Here is a 20,259-nt window from a genome sequence, read left to right on the forward strand (position 1 = left end):
TGCAGGAATCTCTAGTGAATGCTAGCCAGCCATATAAATGCAAGGCAGTAAGCTCATTGGCTGCATATGCAGCATGAACCAATCAGCTTGTGCCAAGTCATTTAACTCTCTGAATATCATCAGTTATGTTAACAACCCATCAGCCTGTGCCATCTAGAGTTTCACGACTAAACTATATATATATATACAAATTTTTGCATTTTTTTCCTGGCAGTATATACATTTTTGTCCCATATACAAAATATATTATCGTAATATAAAATGATGTGGTGCATTTTCGTCTGCTTTTCTAAGACTTTATTCAGCGTCTGCAACGATGAATACATTGACAAAATTAAGTATTTTACGCCAGATATTTTGTAAACAACATAAAAACCGTTGATTCTGCGCGTTGTAGAGTTAGAGACTTGTGTTTATTGTGTAGCTTGATGCTCAGGGTTGAGATCAGATCCAGTAGTGCTGCTGATGCTGCTCAGTTTAAGAACAGGATGCGTGAACACTCGTCACGAGACCGCCGCGCGCAACTCACTCACTACAGCATCAAACGGATAGTATCACACATCATGGACCCTCTGTCCTTTATTTAAAAGAAAAGTGTGCCGCTTAAACCCTAAACAGACGCATTAAGAACAGGATGCGTGAACACTCGTCACGAGACCGCCGCGCGCAACTCACTCACTACAGCATCAAACGGATAGTATCACACATCATGGACCCTCTGTCCTTTATTTAAAAGAAAAGTGTGCCGCTTAAACCCTAAACAGACGCACAGAAGATGGGGGATAAGTTCGAGCTGCTGAAGACACCTGTCAATAGGACAGCTGTGCGGAAGAAGAACAAGAATGAGAAACTGCGATTACGCGTCATCTTTTTAGACGACAGCGAGAGAGTTTTCGAGGTGGAGGTGAGAAATCATATATATATATATGCCGGGGCAAGTTGTCACAGGGGGATATGGGTATCCTATAATGCTTGTTTTATAGCAGTGGTTTTCATAGATGCCAGGTTAAGGCAAGTTGTCACATACATATTTACTTGTTGCCCAAATATGTACGTTGCCTTTTTCACTTGTGTATGATAGATTGTTCAAAAAAAATTACACTTAAACCATATAGTGTGCCAATATCGCCCTCTATTAAGGCATGTGGCCACAAAAGAGCAGAATATGTTCAGTGAACTGTTTTTTGTTTTTTTTTGGTGCAGATGTTCAAAAATAACCCTACCCTGTGAAATATTCAGTGAAGTAAAAAGTGTGAAGTGTGGTCTACACTATAATTACATTTTGTAATCACTGAAGTACAAGAGTTTCTTTAATGTACTGTATGGTGTAGCTGGTAACAAGGGCGATACACAATTATCCCCAACCCATAATTCCATTTTGTAATGTTTATTTTCCTATCTGTATTAAATAACCACTTAAGCATAAGAGTTTCTTTAAAATGTATGGTGTAGCTGATAACAAGGGCAATTCATAATTGTGACGTTTAATCACTTATTTCTACAGTGTACACTTATTTACATTAAATCAAAATTTCCTCCTTTAAGAAGTAATTCATTATATATATATATATATATATATATATATGTGTGTGTGTGTGAATTTTACTGCATATAGTGTGTCTCTATTAAGGCATACTACCAGAAAAAGGACAGAATGTGTTCAGTTATTCTTCTTCTTTTTTTTCTTTGTGGAAATGTAGCTTTTTTGTAGCTGAGACTTCAAGCTATGTGCCTATACAAACATTGACTTTCAAAAATAACCCTACCCTGTGAAATATTCAGTGAAGTAAAAAGTGTGACAACAAGTCTACACTATAATTACATTTTGTAATCACTGAAGTACAAGAGTTTCTTTAATGTACTGTATGGTGTAGCTGGTAACAAGGGCGATACACAATTATGACGTTTAATCACTTATTTATCTACACTTTACAATTATTTACATTTATAAGTTTCTATACACTTTGATTTAAAGTAAATAATTGTAAAATGTAGATACATGTGTGTGTGTGTGTTTTATGTCATGTGTTTTGTGTGTAGTGTGTAGTGTGGATTCTCTCACATTTGGTCCAGCTGTGTTTTGCTTGTAAAGGAGCATCATTTCATGTCCCATTATCCGCTTGCTGCTTCTGCTTCATGGGGGATGCTGTGTGTGTATGTGTGTGTACATGCCTGGGTTTTTTTTACCGCTTTTACACAGCACAGCCTTGTCCTACCAGTCAGAAAAAGCAGGTGAGATATAAAATCAGGGGGGTGGGGAGATAGAAAAAAAGACAGAGAGTGAGTGAGTTAGTTAGTAGCCGTGAGGCATGTGTGTGTCTGAATAGGGGTAAATATCGTGGCCAGCACTGAACAGAAGCTTGTCCTGCATGGCCTCATTCCAGAGAGCACGCCTGCATTCCCCTACATCCTCAGGCAAAACAGGCAATTAGTAAAGAGGCAGTGAAAAATACAAATCAGAGAGAAAGAGGTTGTAGAGAGATTATCTGTTTTTTGGATCGATACTTGGTCAAGAAAATGTAATTTCAGCATATTATTTAGTGGTGCTTGCTATTATTATTTTTAAGGTTAGGTTAGGTTTTTTTTTTTTTATTCCTACACCTAAGTAGTATATATCGAAATGAATGACACCTCAGATTGTGTGGTTTGTGGAGGAGAGCAGTATTATTACTTGTTTAAGCCTAAGCAATACCTACTGAAAGAACCAATGGAAACCAGCATAAGCTGGTTGGCTGCTTTTAGATGGTCTTCCAGCCAGATCAGGCTGGTTTCAGAGGGGGCTTAGCTAGACCAGCTGACCAGTTAAGTTAAACCAACTGAACACCATTGACCAGCTTAAACCAACTAAGACTTATTGTCTGGTTTTAGCATCTTTTTTTTTCTTCTCATCCGCAGGGATTAACTTAAAAACAGGTGGAAAATGAAATTAATTTACATTAAAAGAGAAATTATCTAGTTTTCACTTGTTTTAATAGCCTAAAAATAAACAAATCTATATGTTAGAAGATAAAACTTACACTTAAAAAACTTAAACGAAAATTAGAAATGTTGCCTTGCAATAAAATACAGTAAGTCGAAGTATTAAAATTCCTAAAAAAAAAAAAAAAACTAAGGCATATTTAGTCTATTCAAACTAATAAAATTGGCAAAAACAAATAACAAAATGACAAAAACGTAAATTAAACAAAATGAAAACTGAAAATATAACAATAAAAGCTCATTCAAACTATTAATAAATACTATAATGGTATATAAGTAATACTAAAATAACGCTGCTACCTGTCATTATGGTGTCGGCTTTTGCACAGACAAGCACCACTCACATTTTCTGTAAAAAATGTTGAGTATTTTGATGTAGATTGTATTCCCTGGACTCAAAGTAAAGCTAGCACTGAATTAAAGTGCATGATCAATGACGATTCACTGTTAAAGATCCTATTTGTTCTGAATAAACAGTGCAAGAAAGCATCCATTATGTCCTCACAAGTATTTACAAAGTCTGTATATTTTGGCATAAATTTACCCTGCCATGAGAGTCACAGATCTATCTTTGTACTGTGGTATGTGCTTCAACCTCTCTATCTCATGCTTGTTCCAGACTTTATCCCTCTATCTTCTTCTCATGTTCCTTGTCTTTGACAAGATAATGGGGAGGTTCTATGCCCAGCTGTCACAGTAAATACAGGGTTCAAGAACACATCCTCACACACATATGTGCCCACAAACACACTCATCAGATAGCAACCCTGTATTTTCAGGCTGACTCAGTGAGCATCTGACTTTCCCAATTCTGTTTGAGGAGTTCAGTTGCTGCAGATTCAATTACCAGAGAAAGTTGCTCTAAGAATCACATTCTGCTCAAATCGCATCGCCATCTCATTACCACCCGTATCAAGTAATAGAGATGGAAGAAAGAAGCTAATCTGAGGAGTAATTTCACAGTGACACTGCAGTCACATCACTCAAAATGAACATTGATACAAGCAGCACTGAGACGAGTATCAATTTTGAAATGACATGTAAGATGTATAAAGCGTTTCCATCTCTGTATTGTGATTTATTCTTCTTCATCTTCCCACAGAGAAAGATTCTGGGCTCTGATTTCTTCAATAAGGTGTGTGGTCATCTAAAGCTGCTGGAGAAAGAGTACTTTGGCCTGGAGTTCCGTCACCATACTGGCAGCTATGTGAGTCAAAACCTTTGACCTGTCAGTGATGTCAATAACAGAGTTTGATCATGAACAGCAGAGTCTAGCCCTTCAAGAAATATTTCACCCCTCCAAAATGAAAATTTTGTCATCATGGTGGTGGATGAGGAGATACCCCCTGACAATGTAAAGCGCTTTGAGTGCCTAGAAAAGTGCTATATAAATGTAATGAATTATTATTATTATTATTATCATTTACTCATCCTCATGTTGCTCCAAACCTGACTTTCTTTCTTTTGTGGAACACAAATTAAGAAATTTTCTATAATGTAGATGGTCGCTCTTTTACATGCAATTATTATTAATGGAGTCTAGAACTTTTAAGCCTTTAAAAGGATGCAAAAGCATGTCATTAAATGGTGTCATTAAATGGTCCATTTGACTTGTGTGATGTTCCAATTCAAATTTATAGTCACTGACATCCATCAAACTCTTTGCAACGACTTTACAAGAGTATTGATGGTCTTTTGAGTGAGATTTTATTGTCGGTTCATCCAGTTCAAGAAACTGATCTGAATGATTGGTGCACAGTTCGGACTGACTTGATCAGTTCACTGAGTCACTGATCTTGTCGCAGCTGTTCTTGGGTTAATAGCTCATTGCATGGCAATATTATGAATGAATAATGACTTCAAATTTGATCAGAAGAAAATATGGTTTGGAACACTTGAACAATAAATGACAGAATTTTCTTTTTTTGGTGAACTCTCCCTTGAAATAGTTGCTATGGCAACACTTGTCAAATAGATAGTTGTTTGCTGCACCCATAGAAAATTAAATCAGATACTGTTTCTTCTACAGGCTTGGATTGAACTCTTGAAACCAGTGGCTAAGCAAATCAAAAGTGAGTTTTGTTCTGTCATTTTTGTTTTGTTGTGACAAGGTCCACTTGGTTAATTTTTTAGGTCACACTTTAGTTTGGGGACCTTCTCACTATTAATTATTCATTACGACTTTTGCCTATCAAACTCCTAATTTGCTGCTTATTAATAGTTAGTAAGGTAGTTGTTAATAGAGTAGGATTATGTGATTTTAAATATTGTCATGCAGAATAAGGCATTAATATGTGCTTTATATGTAACGGGGCGAACGAAACGAGAGACGTGCGGATCCATACGCATAGCTTTATTCAGAGACATGGTCAGAAGCAGGCAGGGTCAAAATATCAGCAAACAGGTATGGCACAGACGAGACGAGAACAATCCAAAACGGGCGCGAGTCAGTTGACAGCGAACGTTATCCAGAGGGCTTGACAAGAGGGGTAACGTTAATCCAGAAACATGAGCAATAGTCCAGGCGAGGTACAAACAGAGTCCGAACGGCGAGACAAGGGTTAATCCAAGAAACACAGGCAAGAATCAAAATACGAGAAAACAGGCAAGGCAAGACTATGACTAGACTATGAAAACTAGAAACTGGCTCCGTAGAGTAGCTATTGCTAGGAGAGTGATAAACGCTATACAATACTCGGCAGTGAGAGAGATGAAGTCCATGGCCTATGTAGGGTGTGTGATTGGTTACAGCTGTGGGTGTAATCAGTGCAATGGATGATGGGAAATGTAGTCCAGGGTATAGTGTAACAGTCTGTGTAGTGTGAGAGTCCATGTGGTGAGCGGGTGACCTCTGGTGGAGAGTGAACGGAAGTTCATAGACCGGATTCGTGACATTATAAGTACTAATAAACAGCCAATATGCTAGTAATATGCATGCTAATAAGCAACACGTTAATAGAGAGAATTGGTCCCTAAACTAAAGTGTTACAATTTTTTTTATTATTATTTGCTTGGCAAATGCTTGTTATGCTAACTTACAGTAGTGGTGAATGGGGAGTGATGCATTAGTTTTGCTTAAGTTTTACTATTGGCAAGGAGAAAGGTTTAAGATGGAAGGATTAAAATAGGGTTTCCATAAAAAGTGATTCAATAATTTAGTGATCCAACTTGCCCCCAAACTCTTTGACATAACACTCACTATACTGGCCATGTAGAAAACTACATCAACAGCTAGAAATGCTGCTAACATGCTTTTTTGCAAGTCAGCAGCATTTTTTGCAAATGAACATACTTTTAAAAATACATAAAAATACTGTATCTTGAGAACATATCCCCTGGCACATCTTACCCCACTCTCCCCTACCCTAGTTGCTTACTGTTGAATATGTAATCTCAGAAGTCAGTATTCACCAATTATCGATTCAGTTCTTTCCTGCATTGAACCTTTAATTTACCATCACAGATGCTTAACCATTAGACCACAACCATCCTGATCCTTTGCCTTTAGTGAATGTTAAGCTTATTAATAAAGTAGGCTTAATGCTAGTTTTATCGGTCTAATAAGATAGTGTGCTTCTCACCCATAGATATCAGTGATGTGGCTTTCCATTTTATAGTGAAGTTTTTCCCTCCTGACCCAGGACAATTGCAGAGAGGCTTAACAAGGTAAACTCCACGCACATGATTATCTGATATATAGGCAGATAAATAGATGGTGATTGGTCATATGCATTCAGTCTGACTGCTGCCTCTTTTATACAGGTATCTGTTTGCCCTTCAGATCAAACAGGATTTGTCAAATGGTAGCCTTACCTGTAACGATAACAGCGCCGCCCTGTTGGTCTCTCATATACTGCAAGGTACTCCTCTTACCTCATTGAATGTTTGCATAACATCAAAATACAACACTTTTAAATCCTACCTTTGATTATCTTATGCACATTATACTTTTACCTCTCTGTCCCCATTTGTAGCAGAAATCGGGGATTATGACAACGAGTTGGATGCTCATCATCTTGAAAATAAGCAATATGTTCCAAACCAAGAATACTTGGACCACAAAATCATTCGCTTTCACAAAAAGCACAGGTAAGATACAGCTACACACCATGCAAGTATACCAGAATGATAATATTCCCACTGAAATCCATATATAATGTATAATGTAATGTCCTATAATGTATACAGTGCTTGGTAGATTACTTACAAATTGTAATCCGCTACTGATTACAAATTACATGACAAAAATTGTAGTTAGTAATGTAATCTAGTACAGTGCATTTTAGGTAATATAATCAGACTATTTTTGATTGTTTTTTGATTACTTTTGACTTCATTTTGGACTTTATCACATTCATTTAAGTAGGATAATTTTGTACCATATTGCTATAAAAATGAAGTGCATTAAACATTACATTACATCAGGGTTTCCCAAACTGGGCTGCACCCCTTGCAGGGGGTTCATAAATTGATGAAAATGTAATAGTTAATGAATTAAATATAAAATAATAATATAAAATAAATTAAATCCAGTGGTCAAAATCTGTCTCCTCTGATTATAGCCACCTGATTATAGTGGCTGGTCTGTGTGTGCGCAATTACACAAAACCAGAGAACTTTTTCTAAAATATATAAGCGATAAGACTTTTTAGAAAGAAAAGTTTTAAAGAATTAGAAAGAAACAATAAATTATGAATTAATTCATAATTTTGTGTATTTTAAAATGTAATATAATCTAATTCCAAGTACTTCGTTTTTGCAATATGATTACGTAATCCAGACTGCATATAATTAGTTACTTCCTAACGCTGAATGTACATGATATGCTATGACAGACTTAGGCTACGTTTACACTGTCAGTTAAATGTGACCCAATTCCGATTTTTTTGCTCATCTGTGACACAGATCGAATGTGTTCTATGACCGTGTAAACAGGAGAAAAAAAAACATGCATTCAGATATTTTGAGATCGGTTTCAGGCATTCATATGTGGAAATAAATCAGATATAAATACAGCGGGTAAAATAAGTATTGAACACGTCACCATTTTTCTCAGTAAATATATTTCTAAAGGTGCTGTTGACATGAAATTTTCACCAGATGTCGGTAACAACCCAAGTAATTCATACATACAAAGAAAACAATACAAATATGTTCAGAAATTAAGTTATGTGTAGTAAAATGGAATGACACAGGGAAAACGTATTGAACACATGAAGAAAGGGAGGTGCAAAAAGGCATGGAAAGCCAAGACACCAGCTGAAATCTATCAGTAATTAGAAAGCAATCCTGCCCCTAGTCAGTGGAAATTAATATTAGCTGGTTCAGTACCAACACCTACAGTACCAGGATGATGAAGATGAAACAAGGGTGGACATTTCAGCAAGACAGTGATCCCAAACACAGCCAAGGAAACTCTCAATTGGTTTCAGAAACTCTGTGGAAGAATGGGCCAAAATCACACCTGAGCAATGCATTCTACTATACAGGTTTCTCCATACAGGAGGCGTCTTGAAGCTGTCGTTACCAACAAAGGCTTTTGTACAAAGTATTAAATACATTTCAGTAGCTCAATACTTTTTCCCTGTGTCATTCCATTTTATTACACAGAACTTAAAGGGGTCATGTGACGTTGCTAAAAAGAACATTATGTTGTATAATGTGTATTTGGTGTAATGCAATGTGTTTATGTGGTTTAAGGTTCAAAAAACACATTATTTTCCACATACTGTACATTATTGTTGTTTTAATAGTGTTTATTATTACTCCTCTATGCCCCGCCTTTCTGAAATGCGTCAATTTTTACAAAGGGTGTGCTCTGATTGGCCAGCTATCCAGTGCGTTGTGATTGGCTGAATAATTCAAGCGTGTGACAGAAATGTTACGCCCCTTACCATACTGTGACGCTGTGTCCCGGCACAATGAGACAACACCAATAAAACCCATTACAAACTAGGCATTTGTTGCATCCAGTGGGGACATAATTACTGATTATAATGACTTATACTGTCTTTTTACGTGTTGTGTTCACTGATCTATAACATTATATATAGATCAGTGGTTGTGTTGCGTATCGCGCCGCGTAAACATAAAACCATGTCTGCATTTGTGATCGGAGAAACGACAAACAACAAGCGCTACTCTACACTGCTCAAAACTTGCATTTGAATCGTCAGCGGCAAATTCTTTAAATATAAAAAACTTACTTACAGGCTGTGGTTTGAGACTTTAGTCTTTGCAACTTTAGGGATCTTATCTATGCACGAACAGCTTGTAACACTCCAAAGAGAAAGGAAAATTTGAAATTGCATCATATGACCCCTTTAATTTCTGAACTTATTTGTTTTGTTTTCTTTGTTTGTATGAATTACTTGGGTTGTTACCGAAATCTGGTGAAAATTTCAAGTCAACAGCACCTTTAGAAATATATTTACTGAGAAAAATGGTGATGTGTTCAATACTTATTTTACCCGCTGTATGTGCCAATGTGACTGTCATGTAAACAGGCAGATCGGATGTTCTGAGGCATTGCGTTCTGTTCGTCATTAAAACTGCGACAATTTGGAACTTCTCCGTGTTTTAATGATGTCATATTATTCTTTAAGCGCAATGTTTTAGATGGTATGGAAAGTGTAACCACATGAACCGAATTAGGGTCAAAATTGAAAGAACGTGTAAACAGACGGTAAAAAAAATCAGATATAGGCAACAAATCAGAATTGGGCATCAAGACCTGGAGTGTAAACGAGGTCTTAGTCACCAAATCAAAACCCAAATGAGAACCTCGAAATTTGTACATTTGGCAATAATTTTGTTTATGGGGTCAGAGGTCACACTCCTGCTGAATCAGATGTGCATTTGCTGGAGGTTGCCCGGAAAATGGACATGTACGGGATCCGCCCTCACCCTGCCCATGATGGAGAAGGCATGAGGATCAACCTCGCTGTCACACATATGGGAGTACTCGTTTATCAGGTAAAATACAAAAATATATGCTTACGCTTTAGCCTTCTAATTGAAAAAAAAAAAAATACAAAATACGCATAAAACCAAATATACACAGCAACCTTAAATGCAGCTTAGAAATTTCAACTCTCTTACATGTTTATGTCATTATCAGGGAAACACAAAGATCAATACCTTCAGCTGGGCCAAAATCCGAAAGCTGAGCTTCAAGAGGAAACATTTCCTCATCAAACTCCACACTGAGACTGGGGTGAGACACAAATGATCCCTCCATAGCAACAGCTGTTTTTACATTGGAATCTGTGGGGAAAAGAATACAATAGTTCCTCAGCAACATTTGAAATAATCTTTCTCATTATGTATTATATCTGCAGCGCCTGTGCTGACTTCTAGATTTACATTTAGTCATTTAGTACACACTTTTATACAAAGCTGGCAAACTTACAAATGAGGAACAGCACAAGCAATTTATCATGAGAGACAACAGTATGATATAAAATAAAAGAAAGATAAACAACATAAAATGCAAGAAATGCAACATAAAAAAACACAACTTTTGTTTATCATCCTAAATAATCCACACCAATGAAGTGGTAAAATGTCAGATATTTTATATTGACGATTTCCATAAAAATAGGATTGTATTTCTAATAAGAAAGCATAAGGATGAAAGCATTAAATTTGAGGCTGAAAATGCTTTAACGTTCAACAAAATGAAAACTGCATGGAATGTTTAGTACTATCCTCATCTGTCATTCACTCAACTCTTATTGTGTTAGCCTTCAAGGAGAGACACTGTTGAATTTTCCATGGCCAGCAGAGATGTGTGTAAGGCATTCTGGAAGATGTGTGTGGAGTATCATGCTTTCTTCAGACTTGCCGAAGAGCCCAAGTCACATCAAAGGTCCATTCTGTCCAGCAAAGGATCCAGTTTCAGATACAGGTATGTGACAGGCAGACTTTAGATTTTGTGAAATGCAATGAGAAGCCCCAGTTGTCTAATACTTTATGCTATGATCCTTCCCAATCATCTTCCATAAACCCTCTGAGAGATTGTAATGAGGATATTAAACAGAGTAGTTCTAATCTTCTTTGCTAAACACACAACAAGAGACTTTAGTCATTGGTTTATATGTATGAAAGTGCTTTCACTCTGACAGCGACTTTACTGAGAGCTGATAATAACTGGCAAATTGAGCGATGGTAATCATTGGCAACACAAAGTGGGTGTGTCTAGCGATATGACAAAGTTGAGAAAAGTTAAACACCGATGTGGCAATATGATCAGATACTATAGTTGAGTGTAGGCTTGATGCAGAAGTTAATGTCACTGTGAGTGATTTCAGTCTTCTGTATAATATATCTCTGCACACATACAGCAGTATAATAAAAATAATATGTGGAAACCATGTCAGAAACGGTCAGCATTCTGAGCAAGTTTGATTCATGTATTGACAATCATTGATCTTGTTCAGCATATGGTGCATCATGCACAGATGGATTTTATATACAAATGAGAATATTCATTTTTAACTGCACAAAAACGGATCAATTGTCAAAATAAAATAGCATCTTGTTTTTACAGTAATATACACTACAGTTCGAAAGTTTCATACTTCGTTCTACAAGGATGCCTTAAATTGATCACAAAATGACAGTAAGGACATTTACATTGTTCAAAAAACTATTTAAAATAAATCCAGTTCTTTTGAACTTTCTATTCATCAAAGGATCCTGAAAAAATTTTTGCATTGTTTCCACAAAAAAAAAAAAAAATTAAGAAGCACTGTTGTCAACATTAATAATAATGTTTCTTAAGCAAAAAATCAGCTTATTAGAACAATTTTTGAAGGATCACGTGCCATTGAAGACTGGAGTAAACAATGCTGAAAATCCAGCTTAATGACATGAATAAATAAAAATAGAAAGGTTATTTTAAATTGCAATAATGATTCACAATATTGCTTCTTTTACTGTATTTGATCAAATAAATGCAGCCTTTGTGAGCATAAAAGACTTCTTTCAAATGAACCCAAATACCAACCCATCTGTAATCAAATTTTTAAAAGCTCTGGCCAGTTATGCAGCCCACAAATAATTTTAGGGCATCCAATGGCAGAAAATTAAAATATTCTATAAAATCACTGTCAGTGTGAACAAGGCTTGATGATATATTTTTTGATCAGTAACAGTTGTCTCTTTTTATTCTTGCGATTGTGGTATTGTAGTGGCAGGACACAGAAGCAACTTCTGGAGTGCGTAGGCTCTAGAGACAAGAAACATTTGCCTTTTGAAAGGTAAGATGTTACGCTGGGTATTGTATGTTATGGGAATACATTTGTGCATAAATTGTACGTGTAGTTTCTAAGCCACTAATGGGAATACTCGGAATAGCAAAAATTATACAATTGTCTTCTGTTGGCTTAGACAATTAGGTAGTCCTGAACTAACACCAATGGTTGAGTCAACATTACTACGTTGAGCCACTCAAACAAAGGCCCACATGAGCACACATATGAAACATAAAACGTCAAATAGGACACCCTACAGTGTCATGAACGGACAAGTGATGACCATTTCAAGTCCACAAGACCACAGGTACACATCAGGTACACATCAAGTGCACCATTTGGGATTATATTACCAACAGAACAATATCAAATGCATCACAGATTTTACATCTACACTCTCAGAAAAAGGTACAAAAGCTGTCCCTGTGGCAGTACCCTTTCAAAAGGCACTAATATGTAACATTTACATACTAATTTGTATAATTTAGGTACAAATCTGTACCTTTAAGGTACTAAAATGCACCTTTTATGATTAAATAAGGTACCACGGTGTACCCTTTGAAAGGGTGCTATCCCAGTGACCGCTTTTGTACCTTTTTTTATGAGAGTGTAGGGCATATCAACCTACAAATGGTTTAAAGTTGTCTTTGAACATTAAACTGCAATGTGTTTTAACATTTTAGTTACAGGAACAGAGCCTTTAGGGAATTGGACAGTGCTGTAGGGGTTTGTTTTCACTGCATCTACAGCCTGTTTTGCACTTTTTTTTTTCAGAAGTTACTGCAAGTCTGAATATGACACGAGACAGTGCCGATCCTCTCCTGACATACTGACTGACGTCTCCAAGCAGGTATTGTACTAGTTACTTACATTTCGGTTGTGTTTTTGGATCGTGTTTCTCACATTTGTTTCTTCCTCACATAGCTGTACGAGCATCTACCTCCCGACCCAACTGTTGCTGGGCAACACAGTGAACAGACAGGCGTAGCAAAGCGCAGCCTATCCGCTGTGGAAGTCATGTTCGCTAATGAGCTGGAACGATCCAGGCCCTTGTCACGAAATCCTGCCTTCTCAAGCAACTCTGCCTCGCCCAAGCTCCGTTCCCTTTCCACATCAGGAGCAGAACATCGTAGTAGAGGAGCTCAGAGACAAAAGGCAAAGAGACGATTGTCTCCTAGTGCCCAGCATCTTGTGCTCCTCTATCCTAACACACCCCATCTACAGTTCCACCCAGTGCTGCCAACCTTCCCACTCGCCACTCATCCGTACCTACTGCAAGACCACACGTCCTCATCCCTAGACCGACTCCCTCAAACCCATCACAACCATGTGCCTCTGCAATACTTGCCCAGACAAATTGTTCATTCATCATTACCGTCCTCTTGCTTGTCGCCACAACTACAAAAGCAGCAGGAAAGGTTCTGTCCCGCCAGCCAGGGAGAATCGAGACTGTACCCCAGAGGAGGACTAGGACTAAGGGTTGGGTTGAATAGGAAATTGGACATGAGTGGAGTGGAAGCGGGCCATTACAGCGATGACTCCACCTTTCAGACCGGCTTGCCGCGTCGAGCCTCAAGCCAACCAGACTTCAAATTCCAGCGACTTACACTTGCCTCCAACGCCGCTGCCTATGCATCCGAGTATCGCCCTCTGGGATATTATCCACACCTTTCTCGACACCAGGTTCCTACCAGGCCCACCTACCTTCCTCTACGTCCCGCACCACTCCCTGAAAGACCCACTTCTTTATGCGTTCTCGGCACAGGTAGTTATAGTGATTCAGATTCAGACACTTTCTACCCCTACTTTCCTGCACTGGGTAAAGTGGTGCATTCTGGTCCGCTGGCACGAATGCGCTTTTCTTCTGGAAGCCTCCAACTTGATGAAGAGGATGGAGAGGAAGAGGACTTGGACTGCCCGAATGATGAGGAGAACAAAACTCTCGCCACTGTTAAGGTGCTGAAGTTGTAGCCATGGGCAGAATCGTGACTGATGGGGCTCAACAAATAATATGTGACCCTGGACCACAAAACCTTAAGTCGCTTGGGTATATTTTTAGCAATAGCCAATGGGTCAAAATTATCAATTTTTCTTTTATGACAAAAATCATTAGGATATTAAGTAAAGATCATGCGTTTTGAAATAATGAACTCTAAAAATGCTTTTATTCTTACAATCAATCCTGCAGTCGTTATAATGCAGATCAAGCACAGCAGGAAACATATCAAACTCCGCTTTCTAGGGTACCTCTGGCCAATCGATGAACTGTATGGATGAAAAGAATGGAATGACATGCCAATATTTTACTTGCAGCCAGTGAATGTAACTGCTGGTGCTAAATAGAGGAAGGTCTATGGATAATAATTAACATACACTTTTCTGCAGTGTGGACAGCGAGCCAATGTCCGATCTGTAAATTCTGTCCACTAAATCAACAACAGAGAGACATCGAGTCACAGCTATATTAAGGCTATTATTAGGGCAAATGAAATGATAAAGAGCTTTAAAATATTGCAAACGTGCATGAATATGAAAAGTTCTTACCAGAAAAGTGTTTCCACAGTGGCCACAGGAAACTCTGGCACCACTAGGCTGAGGATTCGGACTCCCAGCACCAGGATATCAAAAAAAAAAAAAAAGACACACATGTACACACAAAAACGTGAAATAACAGAATTTCTGGAAACTCATAATTAAAACTAATAAGAAAAACACTATAAATTTCATTGCACAACAACCTCTGGGCATTTAATCATATCAAATCAAAAATCTTTAATGTCATTAAAATCTTTAATATCATAATTATCTCCCGACTTATCTACTAAAGTCCACTAATAAAAAACTAAACAAAACATGTTTTTGAATATACGCTACTGTTCAAAACTTCTGTGGTGATAACATTTTTGAAAGAAGTCTCTTGTTCCCACCAAGGCTGCATTTATTTAATCACAAATACAGCAAAATCATCAACAATCTATTTTCATAAAAATATTTTCATTAATTTATGTGATGGCAAAGCTGAACTGCATCCATTATTACTATTCAAAATAACTGTTTATAACTATATATTTATTGATATATTTAGTGGAAGCCTATGTCTTTTTCAGGATTCTTTGATGAAGAAAAGTTTAAAAGAACAGTTAAAAAAACTATATATACTGTATGTATATATATATATATATATATATATATATATCTGATACCCTGTTCCATGGTGTGTTCCTAACCTAATACTTTGTTGTAAGGCTTATGAAGGATGGTAATGTCTCTCACCAGTAAGGTCGAGGGCAGGCAATCCTCTGCGAGGTGACTTTGCAGATGAGAAGACAATTACACGGACACCTCACATATTTCTTTCCTGCTGGAGCATTCTTTATGGGCTAGATAAAACAGGAAGTGATATCACAGTCTGAACTTTCATTTAAATCTAGTACAGTTTTCAAACAAATATTGCACATAATATTAGGTATGTCTGATGACTGGAATCCTAAATGAAATGTGCTTGTTAACTCACTGTAGCCTCATTGCAGACGCCGCATTTGACCACATGCTGGTGGATTTTACCCTCCACACTAATAAGCGACTGACACACTCTGCAGCTGATGACAGGAGCACTGCCGCTCTCCGGAGAGCCCAGCGGGGAGTACGGTGGAGGAGCTTCTCCCAGCATCGATGCGGGAGGAGCTGACGGGAACGCTGGGAAATCTGGGATGGAGAGAGAGCAGGAGAGATGATGTAAGGAGACGGCAGAGAGAGAAAGAGAGGAAAAAGAAAATGATGATTGTACTACATTTAGCAATTGACATGCAAATGAAATATTAAATGTATAAGGTTAAGACTAACATTTTTTGCATCAAATAGAACTCATTACTAATAATATTATTTAAATAAATATATGTAGGTTGCCTGTGACAATGAAAAGAAATTAAAACGAATTAATTAAAATAAATTCATTTTTAATTAAAATATTTGCATTGCAACAGAGGGAATTTTTTAACCAATATCAGAATGTAAACTACGAAAGCCAGTCTTTATCTTGCAATTCCGAACTTACAATTGTGAGAAAATTGTGAGTCAGAATTGTAAGATAAAAAGATAAAATGTTGTAAGAGAAAAAGAGAAAAATTTATTTCGCCTTTTTTACTTTTTATTTCATGGCAGAATCAACCTTCCATACAAACGGGTAAGAACAATGCTTTAAAAAACAATACTTTACACAACATTAATGAATACACTTACGCTAATAGATTTACACTAACAGATATGGCCTCCAAACTTTTTACTTAAATTATACATTAAGTTTATATAAATTATAAATATACATAAGTACAATACTAAAACAGTAAGATTGTTTGCAATTGATAATTCAAAAATATTATTATCTAAATAAACATTACAAAAACATTATGTAAATAAATACATCAACATAATAAGTAAATAAATATTTACAAAATATTCAACATCAATACAAACCCTAACCTAACATTATCCCTTCATTACTAACCATATTCACTTTTTAATTAATTTTATTGCCATTTATACGCACTGTTTGAGCAAAGCAAAGAAAATGGATTTGTTACACAGAGCAATATTGTGTAGTTAGGTACTCAACATTTTTACAAATGGTCAACAATTTTAACTTGTATTATTTCTCAGTCTGAGCCAGAGCCAATAGTACTTAAACTGAGGGCAAAAATCATGATTCCTTAAATCATGTGATTCAGGTGCACTGTCTAATCTGCCACTAATCTATTTGTAGTGTGCTCAGGATCTGCAGATTACAGATTACGGCAAATTAAATCACATGGTCAAAATATGCACACACTGTGCTGTGCTCTAAATAAATCAAAATAAAAGTAATAAATAATAAATGCCTAGCTAGTCAGCATGTGAGCGTGGGCATCACAGGCGCGTTCGAACGCTCCAATCGAATTGAAACGAATCGAGTCGTACGTTCGAATTCGTTACGATGCCCAAAAAATGCTGTGGACAGGTAGACGGCTCCAAAAGCGTTCTGTCAATGCGGGTCAGGTTTGACTCACTCTGTGGTTTGCTCGGAGGTCGGTAGGGCTCATATCCCGGTGACAGCCCGTTCATTCCATCGCGACTGTCCGACAGCAAAGGCGATCGCTCACCGTCAGCCATGCCGTAAACGAACGCAAAATCCCACGGTGGATTTAGGGTTTGCTGCTAGGCAATGTTGTTGCGGAGAGCAAAAGTGATGCGTGAAAGTAAGGCTCCAGGAAGCGTCACATGATCACATTATTTTTTTTGCTACCGGGAAGTCGACAACAAAAATAACAGACACGTGATCAAGGATTGGGCCAGTAAGCGACGAGCTCAGGATTGAAAAATTAATGATCCCTTTTTAATTAGCTCTTACTCAGTAAGGTGTGCTGTGCATCCAGTGAAATATTAATGTTAACCACTACCTAAACACGCCTTTATAAAAGCTGCCTGTTTTAGAGATTGTTACATTGTGCGCAAAACTAAATCCTAATTTTATTAGTCACGTTATTTAATTACTCTATATAATAACAAATACAAATAATAACATTAAATACAAATAATAAACATTAAATAACATTTGTGTGTGCGTTCTTATGCACGCACGCGCACACACACACACACACACACACACACACACATTTATCACTACTGGGTTATTTCCACTCAAACTTGGAATTTTCAAGCGAAAAACCAGATTATGAAAAGATGTCTTTTACTTCACATAAATCAGAGCAGCATTAGACACAAACAATCCACAGATAAATTACAATAAATATCAAATTAAACATTATCAATATACATGTTCATCTGTAATGTACACACATACCTCAAGCTGTCCATAAAACAGCAAAAACATTAACATTTCAAACAAAACAAAACCAAGCACTTCAACAAAAGTAGTCCAGTACCCTGAAAATGCAGCAACACTTTTGTCAGAAATTAAAGTTATAAAATACATCTTTATTTACAATCCTTATGTAAAATGGAGTACAGTCCATGTACTCAAACACACACAATAATAACAAAATGAATGATGGTGCATCCTATTGCATTTACCTGAAATAAAGTCAACATAGCTGACCTTGCGAGTGTGTCCTCATGTCCATTAAAGCCAATCAATGGTTATGTAACAAAATATATACTGGTTACAGGTTAAGATACTGCTTCAGTAACTTTAAACAAGATACTAATGAGAGAAAACTGACTAATCCTCATAATTAATATTATATTAAAAAATTTAAAACCAATAAATGTCCTGGGTTACATGAAGAGAAATCATTTAGATGAACAGAGAAAGGAAAAAGATCCAGGTTTGTAGAAGTACCTTGTATTTGTATGTGTGTGTGTGTGTGTGTGTGTGTGAGAGAAGCAGCAAGCAGAAGTCACACTCACACAGCAGCACTCTTCCTTCATCATAGCTGAATTTGCACCTCAGTAACATAATATTCAGTGTCCTACACATGATGCGATACTGATGAAACGTTCAAAGGAACCGATGGAAAACTGGTTAGTGTTACACATTGTAATCAGGAAGTGCTGAATAACTGATGCCGCCAACAGAAGGTGGGGAGGAATGGAGTGGGAACAACCAACATATTATAGAACCTGTAAATATAAGAGAAATACAAGCGGAAAAACAATTATTCTGTACACAGCTATTCAAAAGTGTGGGGTCACTTTTTTTTAAGAATTCATTTTATTCAGTAAGGATGCATTACATTTATTAAAAGTGACAGTAAAGACATTTATAATGTTACAAAAGGTTTCTATTTCAAATAAATTGTTATTTTGAACTTTCTATTCATTCAAAGAATCATAAAAAATAAATTATTTTCCACAAGCAGGAGATGTGTGTTCAACATTGATATTAATGAGAATTGTTTCTTGAGCAGCAAATCAGCGTATTAGAATGATTTCTGAATGATGTGACAGAAGACCGGAGTAATGATGCTAAAAATTCTGCTTTGCATCACAGGGATATATTACATCTTAAAATATAAAACTATTATTTTAAATTATAGTAATATTTCACTAAATTACTGATTTTACTGTATTTTTTTCCCCTCAAATAAATGCAGCCTTGGTGAATATAAGAGACTTTGAAAAACATTTACAAAAATACACATTTTTGTTTTGTTTTGTTTTAAATAATGTAAAACATATGATTTCTCAATGCTTTGGATTTGTAACAGTACCAGTGATGCAATTCTAACAACAGGCTTGCAGGATCAAAACAAGACGCTGTAAATAAACAGCATTAAACTCACCACGTCCGAAAACCTCCCTCAGCAATGCAATTTTGGGCTTTCTTGTGTGTGTAATGTGTGTTGGGTGGGTGTTGTTGGGTTTATCTTTCATTAGTCTGTTCCTCATCTGTTCAATGGGCGTCTCATCTGTTATAATGGACACCAGCTTGGGACAAAAACAACAGAGAGACAGGAGATGACAGATCAACACATGCAAAAAAAAAAAACATTTAAATTTCAACAATTAATTACATAAATAAGATTTGCATTTTCTGAAGAAAATACTAGTGTTTAGAAAGCAGAAAAAGAATAGTGTTAAAGTTTTATGCATGATTAAGTTTAGACTTTAGTTTAAAAAGAGACACTTTGCATTAATCATGGTATTCACTCTATCAGGTGGCAAAAGATGTTTAAATTAATTAAATGATTCAGATAAATGCAAAATGACAAGCAGTAGCAATTCAATATGAAATATTACAATTGTGGCATTGCTGTTTATTATAATGTTAACATATAGTCCAAAATTAGGAACTATATAATGTTGAAGCATACCTGGTCATAAAATATCACCAAGACAAAAACTCCAAAAAGTATCGACTCCACCAGCAAAATGATATAATGTGCCCTGTAGAACAAGTGACCAAGAACAGTGTGAGAGAAGCGAAAAGCTAACAAAAGAACATTAATCTTAAAGGGGTCATATGATGCAATTTCAAGTTTTCCTTTCTCTTTGGAGTGTTACAAGCTGATTGTGCATAGATAAGATC

The 20,259-nt window shown here is 36.6% G+C and overlaps 3 protein-coding genes and 1 long non-coding RNA gene across 4 annotated transcripts in view; 1 reads left to right on the forward strand and 3 right to left on the reverse strand.

The window, feature by feature from the left end:
- The first annotated feature begins 775 nt into the window (after positions 1-775).
- LOC107692686 (FERM domain-containing protein 7) lies at positions 776-14,268 on the forward strand. The gene is made up of 12 exons (XM_016491851.1): positions 776-904; positions 4,082-4,186; positions 5,009-5,051; positions 6,567-6,645; positions 6,742-6,839; positions 6,954-7,068; positions 9,807-9,954; positions 10,100-10,195; positions 10,725-10,888; positions 12,174-12,242; positions 13,011-13,086; positions 13,161-14,268. The coding sequence occupies exons 1-12, from the start codon at positions 776-778 to the stop codon at positions 14,205-14,207; spliced, it is 2,169 nt and encodes a 722-aa protein (XP_016347337.1). The 3' UTR covers positions 14,208-14,268.
- A 142-nt stretch (positions 14,269-14,410) lies between these two features.
- Positions 14,411-14,856, reverse strand: LOC107692631 (uncharacterized). The gene is made up of 3 exons (XR_001634662.1): positions 14,781-14,856; positions 14,610-14,662; positions 14,411-14,501 (listed from the first exon to the last, which is right to left on the reverse strand). It is a non-coding gene; the product is annotated as an uncharacterized LOC107692631 (long non-coding RNA).
- Positions 14,857-15,505: 649 nt separating this feature from the next.
- Positions 15,506-17,503, reverse strand: LOC107692688 (type I phosphatidylinositol 4,5-bisphosphate 4-phosphatase-B-like). The gene is made up of 3 exons (XM_016491852.1): positions 17,279-17,503; positions 15,751-15,941; positions 15,506-15,616 (listed from the first exon to the last, which is right to left on the reverse strand). Exons 1-3 carry the CDS (start codon positions 17,379-17,381, stop codon positions 15,506-15,508), a joined length of 405 nt encoding a protein of 134 aa, XP_016347338.1. The 5' UTR covers positions 17,382-17,503.
- A 469-nt stretch (positions 17,504-17,972) lies between these two features.
- Positions 17,973-20,259, reverse strand: part of LOC107692630 (palmitoyltransferase ZDHHC3) — a 5,972-nt gene continuing 3,685 nt past the window's right edge. The window contains exons 7-9 of the mRNA XM_016491788.1: positions 20,045-20,117; positions 19,514-19,658; positions 17,973-18,851 (exon numbers count right to left, since the gene is read on the reverse strand). Coding sequence (XP_016347274.1) covers positions 18,760-18,851; positions 19,514-19,658; positions 20,045-20,117 — 310 coding nt within the window. The 3' untranslated portion in view covers positions 17,973-18,759. The remainder of the gene's footprint in view (positions 18,852-19,513; positions 19,659-20,044; positions 20,118-20,259) is intronic.

This window comes from Sinocyclocheilus anshuiensis, unplaced genomic scaffold (assembly GCF_001515605.1).
Source record: "Sinocyclocheilus anshuiensis isolate Anshui unplaced genomic scaffold, SAMN03320099.WGS_v1.1 scaffold50, whole genome shotgun sequence".
Classification (NCBI taxonomy): domain Eukaryota; kingdom Metazoa; phylum Chordata; class Actinopteri; order Cypriniformes; family Cyprinidae; genus Sinocyclocheilus; species Sinocyclocheilus anshuiensis.

Coding starts and splice junctions, on each gene's coding strand:
- LOC107692688 (XM_016491852.1), bottom strand. CDS start 17,381: ATGGCTGACGGTGAGCGATCGCCTTTGCTGTCGGACAGTCGCGATGGA. Junction 15,942..17,278: donor ACCTCCGAGCAAACCACAGA/GTGAGTCAAACC, acceptor TCTCCATCCCAG/ATTTCCCAGCGTTCCCGTCA. Junction 15,617..15,750: donor GCGTCTGCAATGAGGCTACA/GTGAGTTAACAA, acceptor TGTTTTATCTAG/CCCATAAAGAATGCTCCAGC.
- LOC107692686 (XM_016491851.1), top strand. CDS start 776: ATGGGGGATAAGTTCGAGCTGCTGAAGACACCTGTCAATAGGACAGCT. Junction 905..4,081: donor AGAGAGTTTTCGAGGTGGAG/GTGAGAAATCAT, acceptor ATCTTCCCACAG/AGAAAGATTCTGGGCTCTGA. Junction 7,069..9,806: donor CGCTTTCACAAAAAGCACAG/GTAAGATACAGC, acceptor TTATGGGGTCAG/AGGTCACACTCCTGCTGAAT.